This window comes from Amblyraja radiata, chromosome 19 (assembly GCF_010909765.2).
Source record: "Amblyraja radiata isolate CabotCenter1 chromosome 19, sAmbRad1.1.pri, whole genome shotgun sequence".
In the NCBI taxonomy this organism is placed as follows: domain Eukaryota; kingdom Metazoa; phylum Chordata; class Chondrichthyes; order Rajiformes; family Rajidae; genus Amblyraja; species Amblyraja radiata.
The window spans coordinates 25,232,076-25,250,345 of NC_045974.1; the positions used below are offsets into that span (position 1 = coordinate 25,232,076).

Below are 18,270 nucleotides of genomic sequence, written 5' to 3' on the forward strand. Positions count from 1 at the left end.
TGTTCTGTGTGTACACTTATGTGTCTTATCTCTTTAAACACTATAGCATCTATGTTTTCATGAAGTATTTAATTGGCCCAGGTTATGTTTTGAAGGTAAACCTTAGACATACAGTGGGGATGGGGTAGGTGTACAGCAAACGCTCCTGCGATACCCACTCCCCCCTCAACATACTACTGCTTGTCTTGACAAGTGCTTTGGGATGACTTGAAATGGCCATGTAAGGTACTATATAAGTGCAAGCCACTGACCGAGTTTTTCAATGTAACTACAATGATTCTGCCTCATGATGAATGCATTTTACACAAAATGCTGTGGAGCATTTCTGATAAATTGGTTATATAAATGCAAATTTTTTCTTTCTCGACCAGTTCCGCTGGTCCCTCGAGTCAATCTCATTCTTTCTTCAGGCTTTTATTGTTCCATCCATTTTTAACAATCTAATCTTTTGCTTTGACAGATGTAAAGTTCATACTATGCCTGTCTCACCATCTCGGTCTGTTCTATGGTATAATTATGTGAACCCTTTTCTTTTGGTTTTTAAGTATCGAAAGAAAAATAGATTTGTGTTTATATATGCTTTTCATAACATCAGAATGTCTCAAAGACTGTGAGAAGAAATGACATACTCTTAGAATTGTAGTCCCTGTCGCAGTGTCGGAAATGCGACACCCAGTTTGCACATGGCAAGCTCCCACAAAAGGACAAATTATTGGAGTAAACTGAATCCTCTGCTACGTGCTCTAAATGCACAGTCCAATAAAATATACGTTGCAATCCACTTTGACGTGCAGAGTTCAAAGCACATTTTGAGTGACATTTGTCACTTAAAATTGCATAACATCAGACGAATTTCCACCCAAATTTCTTTCTATGATACCAGAACACCAAAGATAATTTATCTGGTCTTGTTTGAAGTGGTGCCAATGGATCATTTTTGGAAGCCTATGTAATGGAATAAAAGGAGGTTGTAAGAATTCGGATCAATGATGAAAGAAGAACACTTGTATCAAATTTAAAGCACAAACATTTAGTAAAGGCTGCATCAAAGTACCGAGAATATAGCAATAGGATAGCTATACAACTTCAGTTAAAGCAACGAAAATGACAAATAAACTGCAATATAAATAGCAGCAGAATATACCATATCGACACTGAGTCTGACAATTGTTTTAACCTTGAAGGCTGTAACTTCAAAAGCTTGTTGGGAACTCTGTATAAAGGCTTGGACTGGAGATCTTTTGAAGAACCTCTGTGTCCTAGTGCCTCACCAGAAGCTTGGCCCAAGATGAAATCCCCAGGGCACCTGTGTAATAGACACTTTTATTATACCTTAAAGCCCAAGCTTCTATGCTAATCTAAGAACAGATGACTTTATTTTAAAACTGTCTATCCTCCTAGCGTTGAAAACAGTTGTTTGTCGAATCAGGCTAATAACTGATTATTAGTTAGTCTTCAGAAGCTAATTCAAGTAGTTAGTCTTGAGCTTGTTTTGAATTACTCTGAGAAGGTAAAGGTTTATATTAGTGACCTTGCAGGTGGCCTCATGATTTACAGGTTCTTCCAAGTTACCCCAAGGATTTTCCTAACCATTTAATTGTTTTTCTAAGCGAACATACTTGCTTGACATGTGGTGCTGTTAATTTAGCTGAAAAACATGCATAAGGCTGTTAGCTGACAACTCCATTTTAGCTGACACAGTCTGTTTAACCCTCACGTTACAATTTGCTGTGCACAAATTGGATGCCATGTTTCCAGAAATTACAACATTGACATATTTTAAAAGCACTTTTTTACGTGCTTTGCGAAACCCAGCTGTTCACTCATCTGCATGTGTGAGCCTTTCTGTTCTTTCGCCCTTTCATGGGGCTGGGTTTCTTTACTGACTATTTTTCTTTGTTGGTATCCAATGGCTCCCTTTCCTGCCAAATATGTCCTATCTCTCTGCCCCGAGTAATCTATGCCAAAGGAAAAAAAACATGCTGACAGTCGCTCTCCATGGACAGGAATGTCTTCACAGCTCAAATAACACAAGTTGGAATTATGGATTGTGTTAATGAAGCACAGGGGAAAAACACAAATGCTTGTGCACAAAACAAATCCCAAATTATGGTTAAAGCATTCTCATGAAAATTAGTTTTGTTGCAGAAAATCTGTGCCTCAGTCCAATCAGTGTATCGCAAAGAAATGAAAAAATGATTGAGAAATTGATGCTTTTCATGGTTATTGAAATTCACCTCATGTGTCAATTTCACTGGTGGGTAGATACTGGAGCTCATAAATATTCAGAGGCTCACTGACTGAACATTTGCAAGATGTGAAATGTTCAATGTGTCCAGTTCATGATGACTATAGGCTGCTACATAACACTGGAAGGTCACCAGTGAGACACACTATCTACTCCTGGGTTACTCCAGAATTTTAAAGAATAAAGTAAAGGGAGTCCCAATGCCGTCAAAGGTGCCTGAGCTGAACAAAACACAAAGTACCGAGGAACCCAGAGGGTCAGGCGGCATTGGTGGAGGGAATGGACAAACAATGTTTCAGGTCAGGACCCTTCTTCAGACAGGTGTCAGACAAGGTCTAGTCAGCTGTTTATAAAAGAGCCTATCATGGAAATTAAAAGAAGAGCCAGACAGTTCTCCTTTACACAGCAGCCAATATTTATCGTTTAAGTTGCATAATAAAACAATACATTATTTGGTCATTGCTGTTTGTGTAGGTTTTCTTTGTGCATTTCTATTCTGGTGTTTCCTCATTTAAACGGGGACTATTCTTCAAAAGCAGGTCAGTGCCAATAAGGTGCTTTGGGTTATCCCGAGATTATGGTAGGTGTTATTAAAGTACAAGTCTTTCCTCTCTTTGCTGGGTATGAAACCAGTCATTTTACTACACTGCTGAAAACTTTCTATGATTGAAATTAAGTGGTTTATTTCAGTGAATTATTTGTCGGTTTATAAATGATTCACCTGTATTTTAGGCTGACCCATTTGTCACTGCATACTTACATAACAAGTGTCATGTTATGTAGTAAATCTGAAGACCAAAGGCTGTGAGAAGCATATGCTTTGGAAAATCTATGCACCATGTCTATAGTTATGGAATATGTAGAAGGTGTTTAAGGGTGCTGTTTTACAAGGTGATGCTTCCACCATTGAATCTCACAGGAATAGTTGTGAGGATGGGACATAATATTTAGTCATTAAAACATCTTGCTAATGGTGGAAAAATCTGAAACTCCCTTACACAGTTGTGGTTGAAGGAGAAGGCAGAGCAATCAACGTCCGTCCATGTATGTATGGTACAACTGCATATTTATTCCTGATAACTGAAAGATACACTGTAATCATAAAAGTATTTGCCAAGTTTAATATTAAGCCAAACCTCATTTGGTTGTTCTGTTCAAAACAACCTACATCTTTCTAAATCTTAGGTAGACACAAAATGCTGGAGTAACAGCGGGACAGGCAGCATCTCTGGAAAGAAGGAATGGGTGACGTTTCTGGTCGAGTGTGCTAGGTTTGCTCAACGTACATGGAGCAGCTACAGCTGGAGTCCCCCCCCCCCCCCCTCCAACCCGCAATATTTTCATTATTGCCCTCACTCATTCTTCACTTTCTCCAATTCCACTCTCCTGCATTAATATTGAGCAACTAATAATCTGTTGTGCCCCAAGGTTTATTTCTCACCGTAAAAAACAAAGGTTGGTGTTTTGCAATCCTGGGTTCACACATATACAGGACTGGTATCTGCACTATGACACCAACATGCTGGTTTTGTGTACAAATGCTGTCTTGTGTACAATGGGTGTCTCAAACCACCCTGCAGATAATGAAGTGCCTGTGAAGCATGTTGTAAAGTACTATTAATTTAAAATCTTTCTTTGAAATCACAGTGTTTATCGGTTGATAAGTGACGTGCAAACTGAGGGGGAAAATGTGATTTGTTCATTAGGCACGTGTGATGGCAACCATTGGTGTGACCCGAGGATTTGGAGACCATGATTTGAAGGTTCACGATTCAAATATTCACATAAAGCCCTTTCTCTCAAGCATACCTGAGGTAAAGCAATCTTACTTTCGACTACATTGTGTAATTTTAAAATTTTAGTCCATTCCCTTTTAACTACAGTTAGCATTTTAGCCAGTTACCTGCTGACAAAAAAGGACACAAGTTGCTGGAGTAACTCAGCGGGTCAGGTAGCCTCTCTAGAGAACATGGATATGTGACATTTTGGGTGAGGACCCTTCATCAGACTGATTATGGGGTGGGGCGGGGAGAAAGCTGGAAGAGAGGTGCACGCAGGTCAAAGCCTGGCATGTGATAGGTGGATACAGGTAACGGGAGGGGTGGGGTTGATAGGTGGTTGGACAAAAGTCAGAGATTAAAACATAAAATGTTCGACACAAGGATAGGAGAGGTGCAAATTGTGAAGCTAGAGGAAGGAATGGGGGCTGGGGGGGGGGAAACGGGTGCTAATCCGGGTGGGGCACAGGGAAGGTAAAGTTAAAATGGTTAGCAGATGAACCAGCATCTGCAGTTCCTTGTGTCTCCAATCTACTAACAAAAGATTGGATGACTCCAAATTTCCTGTCATTCAATATTGACAATAACAAGTTATCCTTTTCATATTTCTTGACCTCAATTTCCATAGCTGTCTCCTCAGACTGGCTGGAAACCATATTGTTTTTTGTGTTTTTAAATTGATCTTTCCCCCGCATGTGGACAGTTGGAAAATCACATTCATCCATTTCTTTTAGACTCCAATACCTACTTTTGCCTGTGGTCATGGTGGAAGCAAATACAATTGTAGTATCTAAGAGGCTTTTGGATGGATACATGAATATGCAAGGAATGGAGGGAAATGGATCACATGCAGGCAGAAGGGACTAGCTTAATTTGGTATGATGTTTGACGCAGACATTATGCGCCAAAGGGCCTATTGTATACTGTTCTATGTTCTTGTTTATGAGAAAATAAATGTATTCTTGGACTGTCACTTTAAGAACAAATATTACAAACAAACTAATGCTTACAATCCTCATTGTCTCCGGTAGCTTTAGAGTCTCCTGTAATCTGTATTTTGCTCATGTTGTGAAAGGGATTTCTAATTCTGTCCAATGTGGGCACAAAGATCTGACATTTTGTGGGCAAGATAAGTAAACTGTGTATTTGCTATTGAGGCTTCACTGCATCTTGCTACCCGAGGGTTTAAGTCAATCAGTTGGCAGGTTGAGCCAATACAGTTTCAGGCAAAGGCAATGGGAGTTTGGAGAGAACTAGGCGGTGGGAGACACAGAGGGTGTTTGAAGGAAAAACACGCAGTGAGCTTGCAGCATTTCTATAGAAGATCTCTGTCACACCGTCTGTTCCCACAAAACGTAAATAAGAAAACAGATTGAAATCCTTCTTGTGGAATGGCCACCTGCGTGCAGCTTAAATGAAAGGATGACTCAAAGCCTGACACAGATGTAGAGCATTGGTCCTCCACAATTGCAAACGGAATGCTTTGCAAATGAAAAACTCCCTGTAAAATGAGTTGGTGCTTCTTTATAAGGCAGCCATGACAATGTAGTGCTCTGCCAACATGTGCAGTATTCAATGGATGCAACGAAAATAGTTCAGCATTGTAGCCCTCATCAGCAATGTTGGTATTAGCCAATAAATAGTAACCAGGGTGCATTCTGCCTCGTAATCAGAAAAGTAATGTGTTTTGAGACTTAATGCTGACTTGGTTGACACAGGAAGCGAATATCTTAAATGCAGAGCAAGGATTCTGTTCTATTCCCATTAAAGTGAAGTATCTGCTGGCTCATCTGAAGTCTTCTGCTGAAATGAAGCTTGTGTATGTGGCCATCCAATTTGAAATTTAAATAATTATCTTTGAGTCTTAATTTCAAGGTATAGAACAGTGTGAGTCCACTGGCTGGGAAAATGGAAACCCAGACACAGAATAGCAGAAGTGTGTGGTCTGCTGTCATCAGGCAGCCTAGGGAGGACAGTTAAAGAGGTTAGTGGGGCGTGGGCCCAGCCAGCAAGGGTCTGGAAATTGAACCTTGTGACAGCAAAGCTGCTAGAGCCTTGGGGTGGAGGTGGGGTTGAGAGCAGCAATTAGCATTCTGGGAGGGTCGCTAGGGAGGGCAAGCAACAGCAGTTGAAGGAACAGTTTTGCTCATGGAGAGAGAAAATGGTCAGCAGATTGGGAGAGGTTGGGATGGGTGGTGGACGATGGGATGCAGAGGTTTTGTGAATGAAAATGGAGGAAGATACCAGGAGGGAAAAGGGGTGAGTGAAGGGATTGTAGTTGAGAGGGTCACGAAGGGTGGCGATTGGGAGGAGGGAGATAGAAATAGGCAGTCTGAAGGAAGGCAACTGAAGGAGACAGGTAATAATGGTAAGAGAAAGAACGTCAAGGCAGAGGCATTGGACAAGATTTTGTAAATGTACGGGTGTACTTATTTCTCCACTAATGTACAACAAGAGCCTGGTCTCCAATTGTCTTGGACTTCCTTGCCATTGGACCAAGGTATACGCCATCAAGACCACATAGTATCTGGTGTGCAATGTCCATTCCATGTTAAAAAAATTCATGCACAGGCATATTCCACTTCTTAAAACTAGAGTGGAAACAAATCATCCTTGACCCAAGGGACAGCCTAAGAAGAAAATAACATTAATATGACAGTGTTTTCCCATGCAGCATGTTACCCCTGTACATCCAGTCCTGCAGTTTAATCAATCAGCATACTAACCAAAACATTTTTGAATTAAATACTTGATTTATTCTATTGGTTGCAAACTTAATATACATTTTTTAATTTTGCAAATGAGTGCCGACTATTGAGTGAAGGTGCATTCGGGAGAATGAATGTTGTAATTCAGTTTCAGAAGGAGAAATGTTCATTTCACTCCCGAATCTGACAGCCCAAAGCCATAAAGTCACTGAAGACTTGAAGCATAAAAATATTAAATGATTAATGTGAGTGACCCTGTAATTTCATAACATTTATCTTCATTTTCTTTCTAGTTTGCGCATATTTGTCAGAGAATCAATGTCAGCATTCACAGTGCAATGGGCAAGAATTACTTCTGTACTTTCTGGAAATTGTGTTTGCGCCCTGAAGCCATAAAAGCAATAACGTAAATGAATGCAAACAAAAGCAGACATTCTTTCACATCAACAGTTCAGTTTGCACGTCGGTGGGTGTGCTGATTTTACACCCAACGATTTTACATAGGACATAGAACAGTACAGCACAGGAGAGGGATCTTCGGCCCACAATTTGTGCCAAACGTGATGTCAAGATCAACTAATCTCATCTGCCTGCGTATAATTCATATCCCACCATTATGTCCATGTGTCTGTTTAAAAGCCTCTTAAATTCCACTATCATCACTGCTTCCACACTACCACTGACAATACATTCCAGGTACCCACAACTGTCTCTGCAACTGTTCCTGTGTTTTAAAACACCTTTAGCAGACATACAGAATGTTTCCCTTTCAGGCACTACTCTTGTTTCCAACACAATGCAGATATGTATTTTAGTTTATTTTGCTCTGCTGCTTTCAAACAATTTTGTTATTAATTTTGCAATCTACCAGATATAACCAGCTGTTGGATCTAACGATTAATTACAAAAACTTTAGGACTGATTTTCAGTTCCTTAAATAAAAGCATAATATCTATTTATTTTAATCCAATGTAAGTTAAACAATACGTTAAGAATGCAGTTTCTACAGATTTCCCAGTCACTGTAGTTTCTACATATGAGAATTTTGCATCTTCTCTGCTCAGAGTAATTCAATTCAAGGGTGTAAATCTACAAAGCAGAGTTGAGCCTATCTTGCATGGTTTATGAGCTACTGCGATGAGACGGGGTGTTGCCATGGGAATTTTAACTGTCGAATTTCCACGGAGAAGTCAGTGAAATGCTGTTGGCCTAAATGCATTTTAAAGCTAAGAGCCTTACGCTAGTGATGGGTGACAACATTTCTCTTGAAATTAAAATAGAGCACATTTGCAATCAAAAGCATTTATAAACAAAGAAAGCAATGGTTTCCCACATAAAAGATGAATGGAATAGATTATTCTGTATTTTTGCTTGTTGGCATTTAAGATTTATTGTTACTCACTGTCAGTTTGATTTTACAACCATGGGAATCTTTAATGCGTTGGTTCCATGAATAAATGATGGAATAATGGTGAGAGAATTTGTTCATGCTTGAAAAACATTTTGCCTCCTTTGGAATATTTGTTTCAAATAAATACATTTTAATTGATGTGTGTACAGGTAAGAGTCTACGATTGTATAGAGCAAGAACACGACGCGGACGACACACTGGTCCTAGCCACGGATGGCCTCTGGGACGTTCTGTCAAATAAAGAAGTGGCTGATGCTATCACCAGCTTTCTTGCTAACTGTGATCCCGATGACCCACACAGGTCTGTGAAGAGTTCCATTTGGTTATCAGTTGCTAGTTAATAATCTAGAATGAATAATCTGTAATGGAAATATTTTTAGTGAAAATACTTATTATGCCATTAACATTTATCGGTTTAGGAGAGTTTAGACGATTTCTTGCAGGGTCGTTGGGCATCTATGAATTTCCAGTCGTTTTTGGATAGATGTTCAGTCAATGAGTCAACCCTATTGATTGATATTCAGTCAATCACGTTCAAGGCTGAGATCAATAGATTTATGGAAAATCGAGGAATATAAGATTGAAATGTTGAAAAGGGTACAGAATCAGCCATATTCTTTTTTGAATATTCTAACATAAAGATTAGGAGTGTCTAGACATCTGACGTTGCACGCTTGTTTATTATAGTAAAACTCTGATAATCCAACACCAGGCCATCAGATTTTTCAGACTATTGAATGTAACTCTTATTAAAATGCATACATTTGTCCATTTCACTTTTTCACATGTTACACAGCAGTGTAATACATTGTCCAGTTAATCTTGTGAGTTTAAAGGGAGTGCAGCTACACATCTGACACACAGACTGGACCCTGGCTGTGGCTGCACTTTGGAAAATGGCTCTGGCCACTCACTCAGCTTGTGTACTGGGCCCCGGGCTCATATTCCAAGCCCAATCCCAAACCATCAGAGTTCCAAACAATCAGATCATTGCATTCACAAAGGTCATAGTTGATCTTTCACCCTAGCTCTATTTTCCTTCATAGCTCGCATATCATTCAACTCCCTTAATATTCAGAAGGTGATATGTCTCTGTTTCGAATGAACTTGAAGACAATTTATCATCGTTCAGGATACAACATTGTAAAGATTTACCCTTCTCTGCATTTTCTCTTTATTTCAGTCCTAAACAGCCTCCCCCTTATTCTGTGACCCTTGAATCTACAGTTTATTAATTACCTTATTAATTGCTTGTTGCATCTGCATATTCGTTTTTAGTGACTTGAATACACAGACACCTAAATTTTAATTTGATGGTCGGTGTGGACCAAAGGACCATTATGTTATCCCATATTGATATTGAAAATTAACCCATGCATTACTCACAACGGCCTTCCACTTCGTAAAAATTTAACCCATTTTAACCCATTTCCTCAATCTCTTTACAAAGATTTAATTTACTGCACAATGCTCATTTAATCCATAAATTAGAGGAAGTAGTCTATTTTCATTCACTGCATTAAATCCTGACACAGTTTTGAAAGTATCCACTAAATCTGCACTTCATGTCTCAGATGCAATATAAGGAGTCCAACAGTGTCATATTTTCTTCCTATTAACTTCAGTCTCCCATCTTTGTCGTCATCTTATTGAAACAATGATTCATTCTGTGAGACCACTATTTGTCAGCAGTTACCTTTGGCTGAGCTTTGACTGTCTGGTTGGTGAAGACATTAGATCTCTTGAAAACCCCAACCCTCTGCCTCCCACAGCACCAGCCCCTTTATTGTCTCAAAATTGTTATATTGCTAGTCTGACATTTAGCACCAAATGAACAAAGATTTCCACTAAGTAATTATTAGGTTATTAGATGGAGGCTATTATTTTTGGAACCTGTAGTAAACTTCATTCCTCAACCATCTGTTCCATCCACCTCCTTGGCAACTATATGTTTCAAATCTTAATGTATTTGACTGTCTTAAACTTTTATACGCATTTCAGTCCTTCAACATGTTGCCTACATTGTAAAATAGCTAAACCTCACCTTGTTTCAGTTTATCTGCTTTTGTAAATTTCCTCTGATTTCTTTTGAAATTTTCAAACATGTCAATGCTGTCTTGATGAGCCTGACTCCCACCAAGTCTTGCTTGCCCACTACTTGGTGACCTGCAATGAATTCTGGACTGACTCAGTTTAGAGATTTTCATACTTGCTTTCCAATCCCACCATGGCCTCTCTACATCCAGAATATCCTCCACCAAACATTGTCCAGCTCTTCCATTTCAGGCCTAGTGCCCCAAAATTATTTTCATAGCTAAACTATCGACTTCAATGCTTTGTGGTGCCTTGGCTTTTTATTCCCACCCCTTTCTGCTTCGTTAAGACAATTTGTATAAGCTACTGCCCAGAAATTCAATGACATGGCTGGTTCTTCCAGTGATGTGCAATAGAACTTTTACCACCAATGTGAAACACTGTGACAATCACTCCCAGGACATTTTGCATTTTTATAACAATTCATGAAATATAAGGCCTTCTCTCTTAATGTACAGTTGATGCATCAGTCTTTCACAGGATGACATTGATTCTCATACCATGCTGCTTTGGAGCAATCCCAGGTAAACTAGACCAAATTGTCCTGGGAGTGGCCATTGTTAGTCATTTCAATGACAACAATGATCTCCTTGCACATCAGTTGGTTCTGGGTGCAAAATCAAGATAGTGCATTCATGCGTTATTGTAACATTAAACAAAATCTAAAGTAAGAGAAACTTTAAGCAGGATATGAAACATTTAATTCAATGACTCAGTCTTTGTTTTAAGCATATGCATAAATGAAAGTCCAACAATGGAATAAAATGAGGTCAATTAATAATTGAATGTAACGTGGTATAACATTCAAGATTTTGTTTTACCAGCCGCTGTTTTTAGTTGAAATTAACTACCTTCAATAAAAAAGAGAATATATAAGAGGCTGTAAATACTGGAATCTGGAGCAAGAAACAAAGTACTAGAGGAACTCAGCTGGCCATGAACTCTGTAGCCTGAAGAAGGGTCCCGATCCAAAACATCAACTGTCCATTTCCCTCCACAGATGTTGTCAGGCCTACTGAGTTACTCTAGTTTTTTTAGCTCCATCTCTGTTATCTGCCTTGTTACACTGCAGCATCTAAGAGACTAGAGATACATGTGAGGACATTTGAAAGAACAGGCACAAGGCCTCCTTCTCTGTTGAAAGGTTTTCTGATTCTATAAAAAATATATAGGCAAAATGCACTGAATCCTGCACTGAATCCTGCAATTGTCTGCAAAAGATCCCAATATGCCTGCCCTGATCTCATGTAAGTTCTATCCTCTTGTTCAAATTATAAAATATCCACGTGGATTCATGCTGTGGTCACATGTCAAGGTAACAGATTGGCAAAATTGCCCCAGTGGCTCCCTTTCCGTTATGAAAAACAGGTTGCAGAGCTTCAAAGGGGAACTACTTGGCAGGACTCAAGATTTGAGAATTATGTCTTTGTGAGGCTGTGATTTCTTTCAATGCATTGCAGTTCAGAGAGATACAATGGCGTCAACTTTTTTTGTCGAGCATGAAGGCAAATCACATTTGCAGAACACTTGTACTTAGTGGGGAACTGCATGATAATTTGTTGCCACCAAGCACATGAAAAAACACCTGTCACATTTAATTTCAACCCACGGTCATCATTCACCTGTAGTTTTTAATTATACGTGTGGTCTCAATCTGTTCACCTGTGTGATTGCATTGCAGCCAGTAAAATTAACAATAATCAACATAATCGTGATCTATTTGTATCTAATGAAGTGACAGATGGTCAATGATAAATTACCAAAGTGTAAATTCTACTGTGGCTTAAAGTAAAATCTGTTCTCAGCTGGATCAAGCAAATATTGCTTTTTACATGCAGTTACTTTTATTTGTGTTTGCGTTGTATCAAAAAAATTTTCAAGAGAATTTTTATCCATGGTTGGAACTCGGAGGAAATTAGGGACCATCAAGAAATTGGCTTTAGCAAAACACAAAGTACTGAAGTAAATCAGCGGGTATCTCGGCATCTGTGGAGGGAATGGATAGGCCATGTTTTGGGTTGGGATCCCCTTTCAGACTAACTGTAGTAGGGGGAGAGGTGGGGGAAAAAGGTAGGGCGGGACAAAGCCTGGCAAGTGATAGGATGATACAGATGGGGGGAGGGGGTTGAATTGGCAAGACGGGTGGAGTAAGTGATAAAGGCTAGAGATGAAAAGGAGACAAAAGGGTGTCATATAAGATTGCAGGAAGTGTACTCCTAAAATTAAGTCTCTTCCCATTTCTCCATAGGTACACATTTAAGAATGTTGAAATATTATTTAAATTATGTAGGTACAGGCTACATTCTTTTAGGAAGGACATTCTTTTAGGAAGGAGATGAGGAGAAATGTATTTAGTCAGAGGGTGGTGAATCTGTGGAATTCTTTGCCACAGAAAGCTGTGGAGGCCGTCAGTGAATACTTTTAAGGCAGAGATAGATAGATTTTTGATTAGTACAGGTGTCAGAGGTTATCGGGTTAGGAGGGATAGATAGAATGGCGGAGTAGACTTGATGTGCCAAATGGCCTAATTCTACTCCTATCACTTATGACCTTATACCCACTGGCACATTTCTGTCCACAAAAATACACTGATTGGGGGTAATAATACATTTGATGGTGAAAAACATGCATAGACAAATTGGCAGCCCATCTTACATCTTTAGTTTAGTTTACAACAGTCACATGTAGCGAGGTACAGTGAAAAGCATTTAGTTGTCTGCTATCCAGTCAGAGAAAGACTGTACATAATTACAATCAAGCCGTCCTTCGGTGTACAGATGCAGGATAATGGGTATCTACTGAAATAAAGATTAAAAATGTGGAGTGATTGTAATGTATGATAGCAGATCCACTTTTCCCTATTTTTACCTCGGTCGATGAGAATGGGATGTATGCAAATTGCCAATTTACTATCTTAGACAGTTGTTTGCAGTCAGAATCTATCCAAATGCATCAGTGCAGTCAAAGAGAATTGGTCAAGTTACAGTATTTAATAAGTTTACTGGATAATCATTCTGTCGTCAACATTTGATACAAATACATCGATAGATGCTCCTGAACACATCATCAGTGATGTAACCTGGGGTCATTGGGTGTTTCGGGTCTTTCAACATCAGACACCCTCACCCAGGCGACCCAGCCGTGGTTGATCAGACCACGACTTGTGTTCAGGTGGCATTCGCGCCTCCCCATGAACCTCCTCTCCTGATCCAGAGCCATCTCGAGGCCTTCTCCGCTGCCTCTGTGGTGTTCTTGATGGCCCTTCTCCTTGCCACTCCTTTGATGCCCAATGCACTCAAGGCTTTGTAGAGCGATTGCCCTGCAAAACCTCTGCAGCCAAACTCGATGGGCATACACAGAATATTTGATGGTTTTTGGGAAGTTATCCAAGACAGTTTCACATTACAGTAATTATCACTGTAAACGGTACATAATTCATATTATTTCTCTACAGGTACACTCTGGCAGCCCAGGACTTGGTGATGAGAGCCAGAGGAGTTTTGAAGGACCGAGGATGGAGGATATCAAATGATAGGCTTGGCTCAGGGGACGACATCTCTGTCTATGTCATTCCACTTTTGCAGGGGAATAAGTGGACATGATAATGAATATAGCATGTTAGGGGTAGTTTTTGTTTTGCTGTGCCCCGTAATAATATTGATGGAGGATTTCCTTTGATTTTGTTACTTGTAGCAAAGATTACCTATGCAGTTTTACTACAAATAGAAAACAATAGGAAATCTTTAAGGTAGCCAGAAAGTGAGGCAGGAGGACCAGAATTGATTCAAGCAAGTCTTATGAAAAGTCAGGAGATTAATAAACTGCGCATCAGCAGATTCCATTGCAGTTCAACTTTCGTAATTCTTAAATTCCATTTGTTTTTTTTAGTTTTTTTCCTGCAATCAAGTAAAAATATCCTGTATAAATCTAAAAGGAAGTATATTTATCAAAATCTCTGGAGTCTTTATGTTATGAAAATTTTGATGTATATTTTCCAAGTGCTGTAATGTTAGTGGAAGATAATTTATTTGTTTGCCCTGTGTTTAGCATTCTTTATATGATCTGTATGGCAATCCCTTAAGGGGAAATGATGTAATAGTGGAGTAAATATTGTTTCAATTTTTATGGCTTTGTTTAAAGATAAAATCCATTAGACATCATACTTCATTGAAAAATACTATAAAGCACCAACTGTTGTATATATATCGGCAACTGCAGGACAAGATATGTAAATCTGCTGGTTATTTTTGTAAAATGATTTTCTTTTAAGTATTGAGTAGAGATGAGCCAAGATTTCCAACAGGCTTTCATAAATTTGTCTATTGTCATTGTCAACATATATTGCACTTATCATGAAAGAAAATTTGATTGCACAGTTCTGTTCTTGGGTTCCTCCACTGATTATATTGCTTGGCAAGAGTCAAAATGCTGCGATAATCACACACTACTCATGCCAATCTCTTACTGAAGCACCGTTCGTAGTTTTAAAGTATTCTGCAAGTGACGTTCATCTCATGGAAGTATTTCAGGTTTGATCAATGCTACAATGAAATATTTAATAGGTGCCAAGAGAAAAATACTAATTTTAAAAGAAAATAATTTCTGAGATTGAAATGTGAATCATTTTCATTCCAAAGCAATGTTAATTTCAGCAATATATTATGTTTATTTATGTGTTTTAAAAGTACTGTATAAGGCCAGATTTGCGATGTAAGCTACTTTATGTACTGCATTTGACACAAAGGTGAATTGTAAAATAAAGTTATTGTTGCACTGTACAGTAATTAAATTTGCTTCATGTTTAAAGATTTGAATTACTTTTCTTTTTCTAGTCCGCACAAATGGCAATGGAGTTTTCACATAAACCGATTTTTTACTTTGTGTAGAACATCTTTTATGTCCATACAGCCTTCCAAGAATTAAAATGAACAGGAAATATAGACATGTACAAAGCACATTTTTACAAGCACATTAATTTTACAAATGTTTGTGTTCAGTTCTGGGCACCATGTTATAGAAAAGATATTGTCAAACTTGAAAGTGTTCAGAAAAGATTTACGAGGATGTTGGCAGGATTAAAGGGTGTGAGCTTTAGGGAGAACCTGAGTAGGCTGGATGTTTATTCCATGGAGCGCAGGAGGATGAGGGGTGATCTTATGAGAGGTGTACAAAATCATGAGGAATAGATCAGGTAGATGCACAGAGTCTCTTGCCCAGAGTAGGGGAATCGAGGACCAGAAGTCATAGGTTCAAGGTTAAGGGGAAAAGATTTAATAGGAATCCGAGGGGTAACTTTTTCACATAAAGGGTGTGGTAAGTGTATGGAACATGCTGCCAGAGGAGGTAGCTGAGGCTGGAACTATCCCATCATTTAAAAATCAGTTAGACAGGTATATGGGTAGGACAGGCTTGGAGGGATATGGACCAAGCGCAGGCAAGTGGGACTAGTGTAGCTGGGGCACTGTTGGCCGCTATGGACAATTTGGGCTGAAGGGCCTGTTTACAGACTGAATCACTCTATGACTCTATGACATCACCAAAAGTCATTACATACAAGCTATTGGAGCTGCCTTAAATTTAGAACTTATAATTACTGTTTTGTTTTTAGGTATGTAAACAGAATGTTAAAGTGTCTAGAGCCAAGACAGATGCATGGAGTTAAAATATATGTCAGTCATGATTTCATTAAACGCTAGATATTTAGTGCTAAATGTCTTCTCTTGTCAATCGAAGTTGAGCATATGAGTAAGCACAGCTCTCTCTTTGGGCACTTTATGAGTAGCAACAGCTTGACATCTCATGTATTGTGATATTTATAATTAAGACAAAATAGAACTTCATAAAATTTGCTTGAGGAGAGAAGTAGAGAACATATTCCCTCCTGTAGTCCCCATCATCAGCCACCTTCAGCCAGTCAAACTATGAACAGTATATATCAGTAAATGGTATGGAGTACTGGATATTCAAAGGCTACACACAAAGCAATGTCCTGGCTGTTCTGCTCAAGACTAGCTTTCCAAAACTAGCTACATCTCTAGCAAGATGTTCCTGTACAGTTACAGCACTGGTATTTATTCAAGAATTGCCCAGGAATCACCTCAAAATCTGGCTAATTACTTCCCCATCAGTTTCTATTCAATCATCAGTAAAGTCACGCCACTTAAGAACCAACAATTAATCTGCTCACCGATTCTTGCTCTGGGTTTTGCCAAGGCCAGCTATTTCCAAACATTGCAGACTTTTTCAAACCTGAAGGAGAGGAGAATTCCAGAGTATAAGGTGAGAGTGATTGGCTTAACATCAAATATCATTTGACTGCACATGATAACTACAGGAACAGAAAAACAGATGCGAATCAATGGGAAAATTCTCCAATATGTGGAATTACATATCTCACAAAGGAAGATGGTTATGTTTATTAGAGATCTCCGTCCATCTGAGCAATCAATGCTGGAGACTTCAGGGTAGTGTCCTTGAATTTTCAGCTGTTTCGGAAATGACTTTCCTTTCCAAAGAAGATCGGAGGTGGGAAAGTTTGCTGATGGCAGCACAATTTTCAATGTTATTCCCAGATCTCATAAAATAAGTTGCATATTCTTGCATGCAGCCTGGCCATGACTAGCAGTTTTCAATAGTTGTTGTAATGGGATACATTCGTAACAATCAATTGCCGGTTATAACCTAGTTAATAGCTTAAGTGGAAAATACATTAATATTGGCACAAAAGCAGAAAATGCTGAATGAACTCAGCAGGTGGGACAGCGCACATATTTTGGTCCAAAATACTAGTTATTAACTTTATCAATCCAACGCTGTCCATTTATAAGAAGCAGAATCTAGCTTTTTTGAAAAATGGTGTTACAATTTTGCAGATATCTCAGGTTGTGTTATTTTGGGCTTGTTTATTCAGAGGTCTAAATGCAGATATTTTTTAAGCTAATCTCAGGTTAAATCGTTGCCCAATTCTGTCTTTTCTGGATTTACCTTTTAATTAAAATGAAATACAAAATAAAGCATCTGCACATCATTTTTATTAAAACTAATAGAATTCAGAAATCAGAGGTGCAAAGCGATTTGGGAGTGCTGGTGCAGGATTCCCAAAAAATGTAATTGTACGTCGAATCAGTAGTAAGGAAGGCAAACACAATGGTAGCATTTATTTCGAGAGGACTAGAATACAAAAACAGGGATGTAATATTGAGGCTTTATAAGGCGCTGGTCAGACTGCATTTGAGTATTGTGAGCATTTCAGGGCCCCATATCTGAGGAAGGATGTGCCAGCACTGGAGAGGGCCCAGAGGAGGTTTATGAGAATGATCCCAGGAATCAGTGGGTTAACATATGATGGGCATTTGACAGTGCTGGGCCTCTCTCTACCCACTGGAGTTTAGAAAGATGAGGGTGGACCTCACTGAAGCTTACCAAATAGTGAAAGACTTGGATAGAGTGGATGTAGAGAGGATGTTTCTACTAGTGGGAGAGTCTTGGACCAGAGGTCATAACCTCAGAATAAAAGGATATTCCTTTAGGGAGGAGATAAGAAGGAATTTCTTTAGTCAGAGGGTGGTGAATCTGTGGAATTCATTGCCACAGAAGGCTATGGAGGCAGTCAATGGATATTTTTTAAGGCAGAGAAAGATAGATTCTTGATTTGTACTGGTGTTATGTGTTATGGTGAAAAAGCAAGAGAATGGGGTTGAGGGGGAGAGATAGATCAGCCATGATTTAATGACGGAGTAGACTTGATGGGCCGAATGGCCTAATTCTGCTTTTATCACATGAATATGAACTGGTCTGTTCCATGCTAGTTTGAAGACTTGCACACATCAACATTTAATTTTTAACCAATTGATGCATTTCTGATCAAAACCTTTGATTAGTACCATTTACAAAATATGGTGTAGTTGTTCACCAATGCAATTCCAACCGTACTTTCCAAATCCATCCCTATGATCAAGGGAGACAAGTGTAGCTGGCGCATGACAATGCCTTCATCTGTATTCTTCTCTCCTGCTTACATACCATCCTGAC

At 39.0% G+C, this 18,270-nt stretch overlaps 1 protein-coding gene across 1 annotated transcript in view; it reads left to right on the top strand.

The window, feature by feature from the left end:
* The window catches only part of ppm1h (protein phosphatase, Mg2+/Mn2+ dependent 1H), a 112,827-nt gene extending 97,780 nt beyond the window's left edge, over positions 1-15,047 (top strand). The window contains exons 8-10 of the mRNA XM_033038100.1: positions 3,955-4,062; positions 8,295-8,446; positions 13,694-15,047. Coding sequence (XP_032893991.1) covers positions 3,955-4,062; positions 8,295-8,446; positions 13,694-13,841 — 408 coding nt within the window. The 3' untranslated portion in view covers positions 13,842-15,047. The remainder of the gene's footprint in view (positions 1-3,954; positions 4,063-8,294; positions 8,447-13,693) is intronic.
* Positions 15,048-18,270: the final 3,223 nt, after the last annotated feature.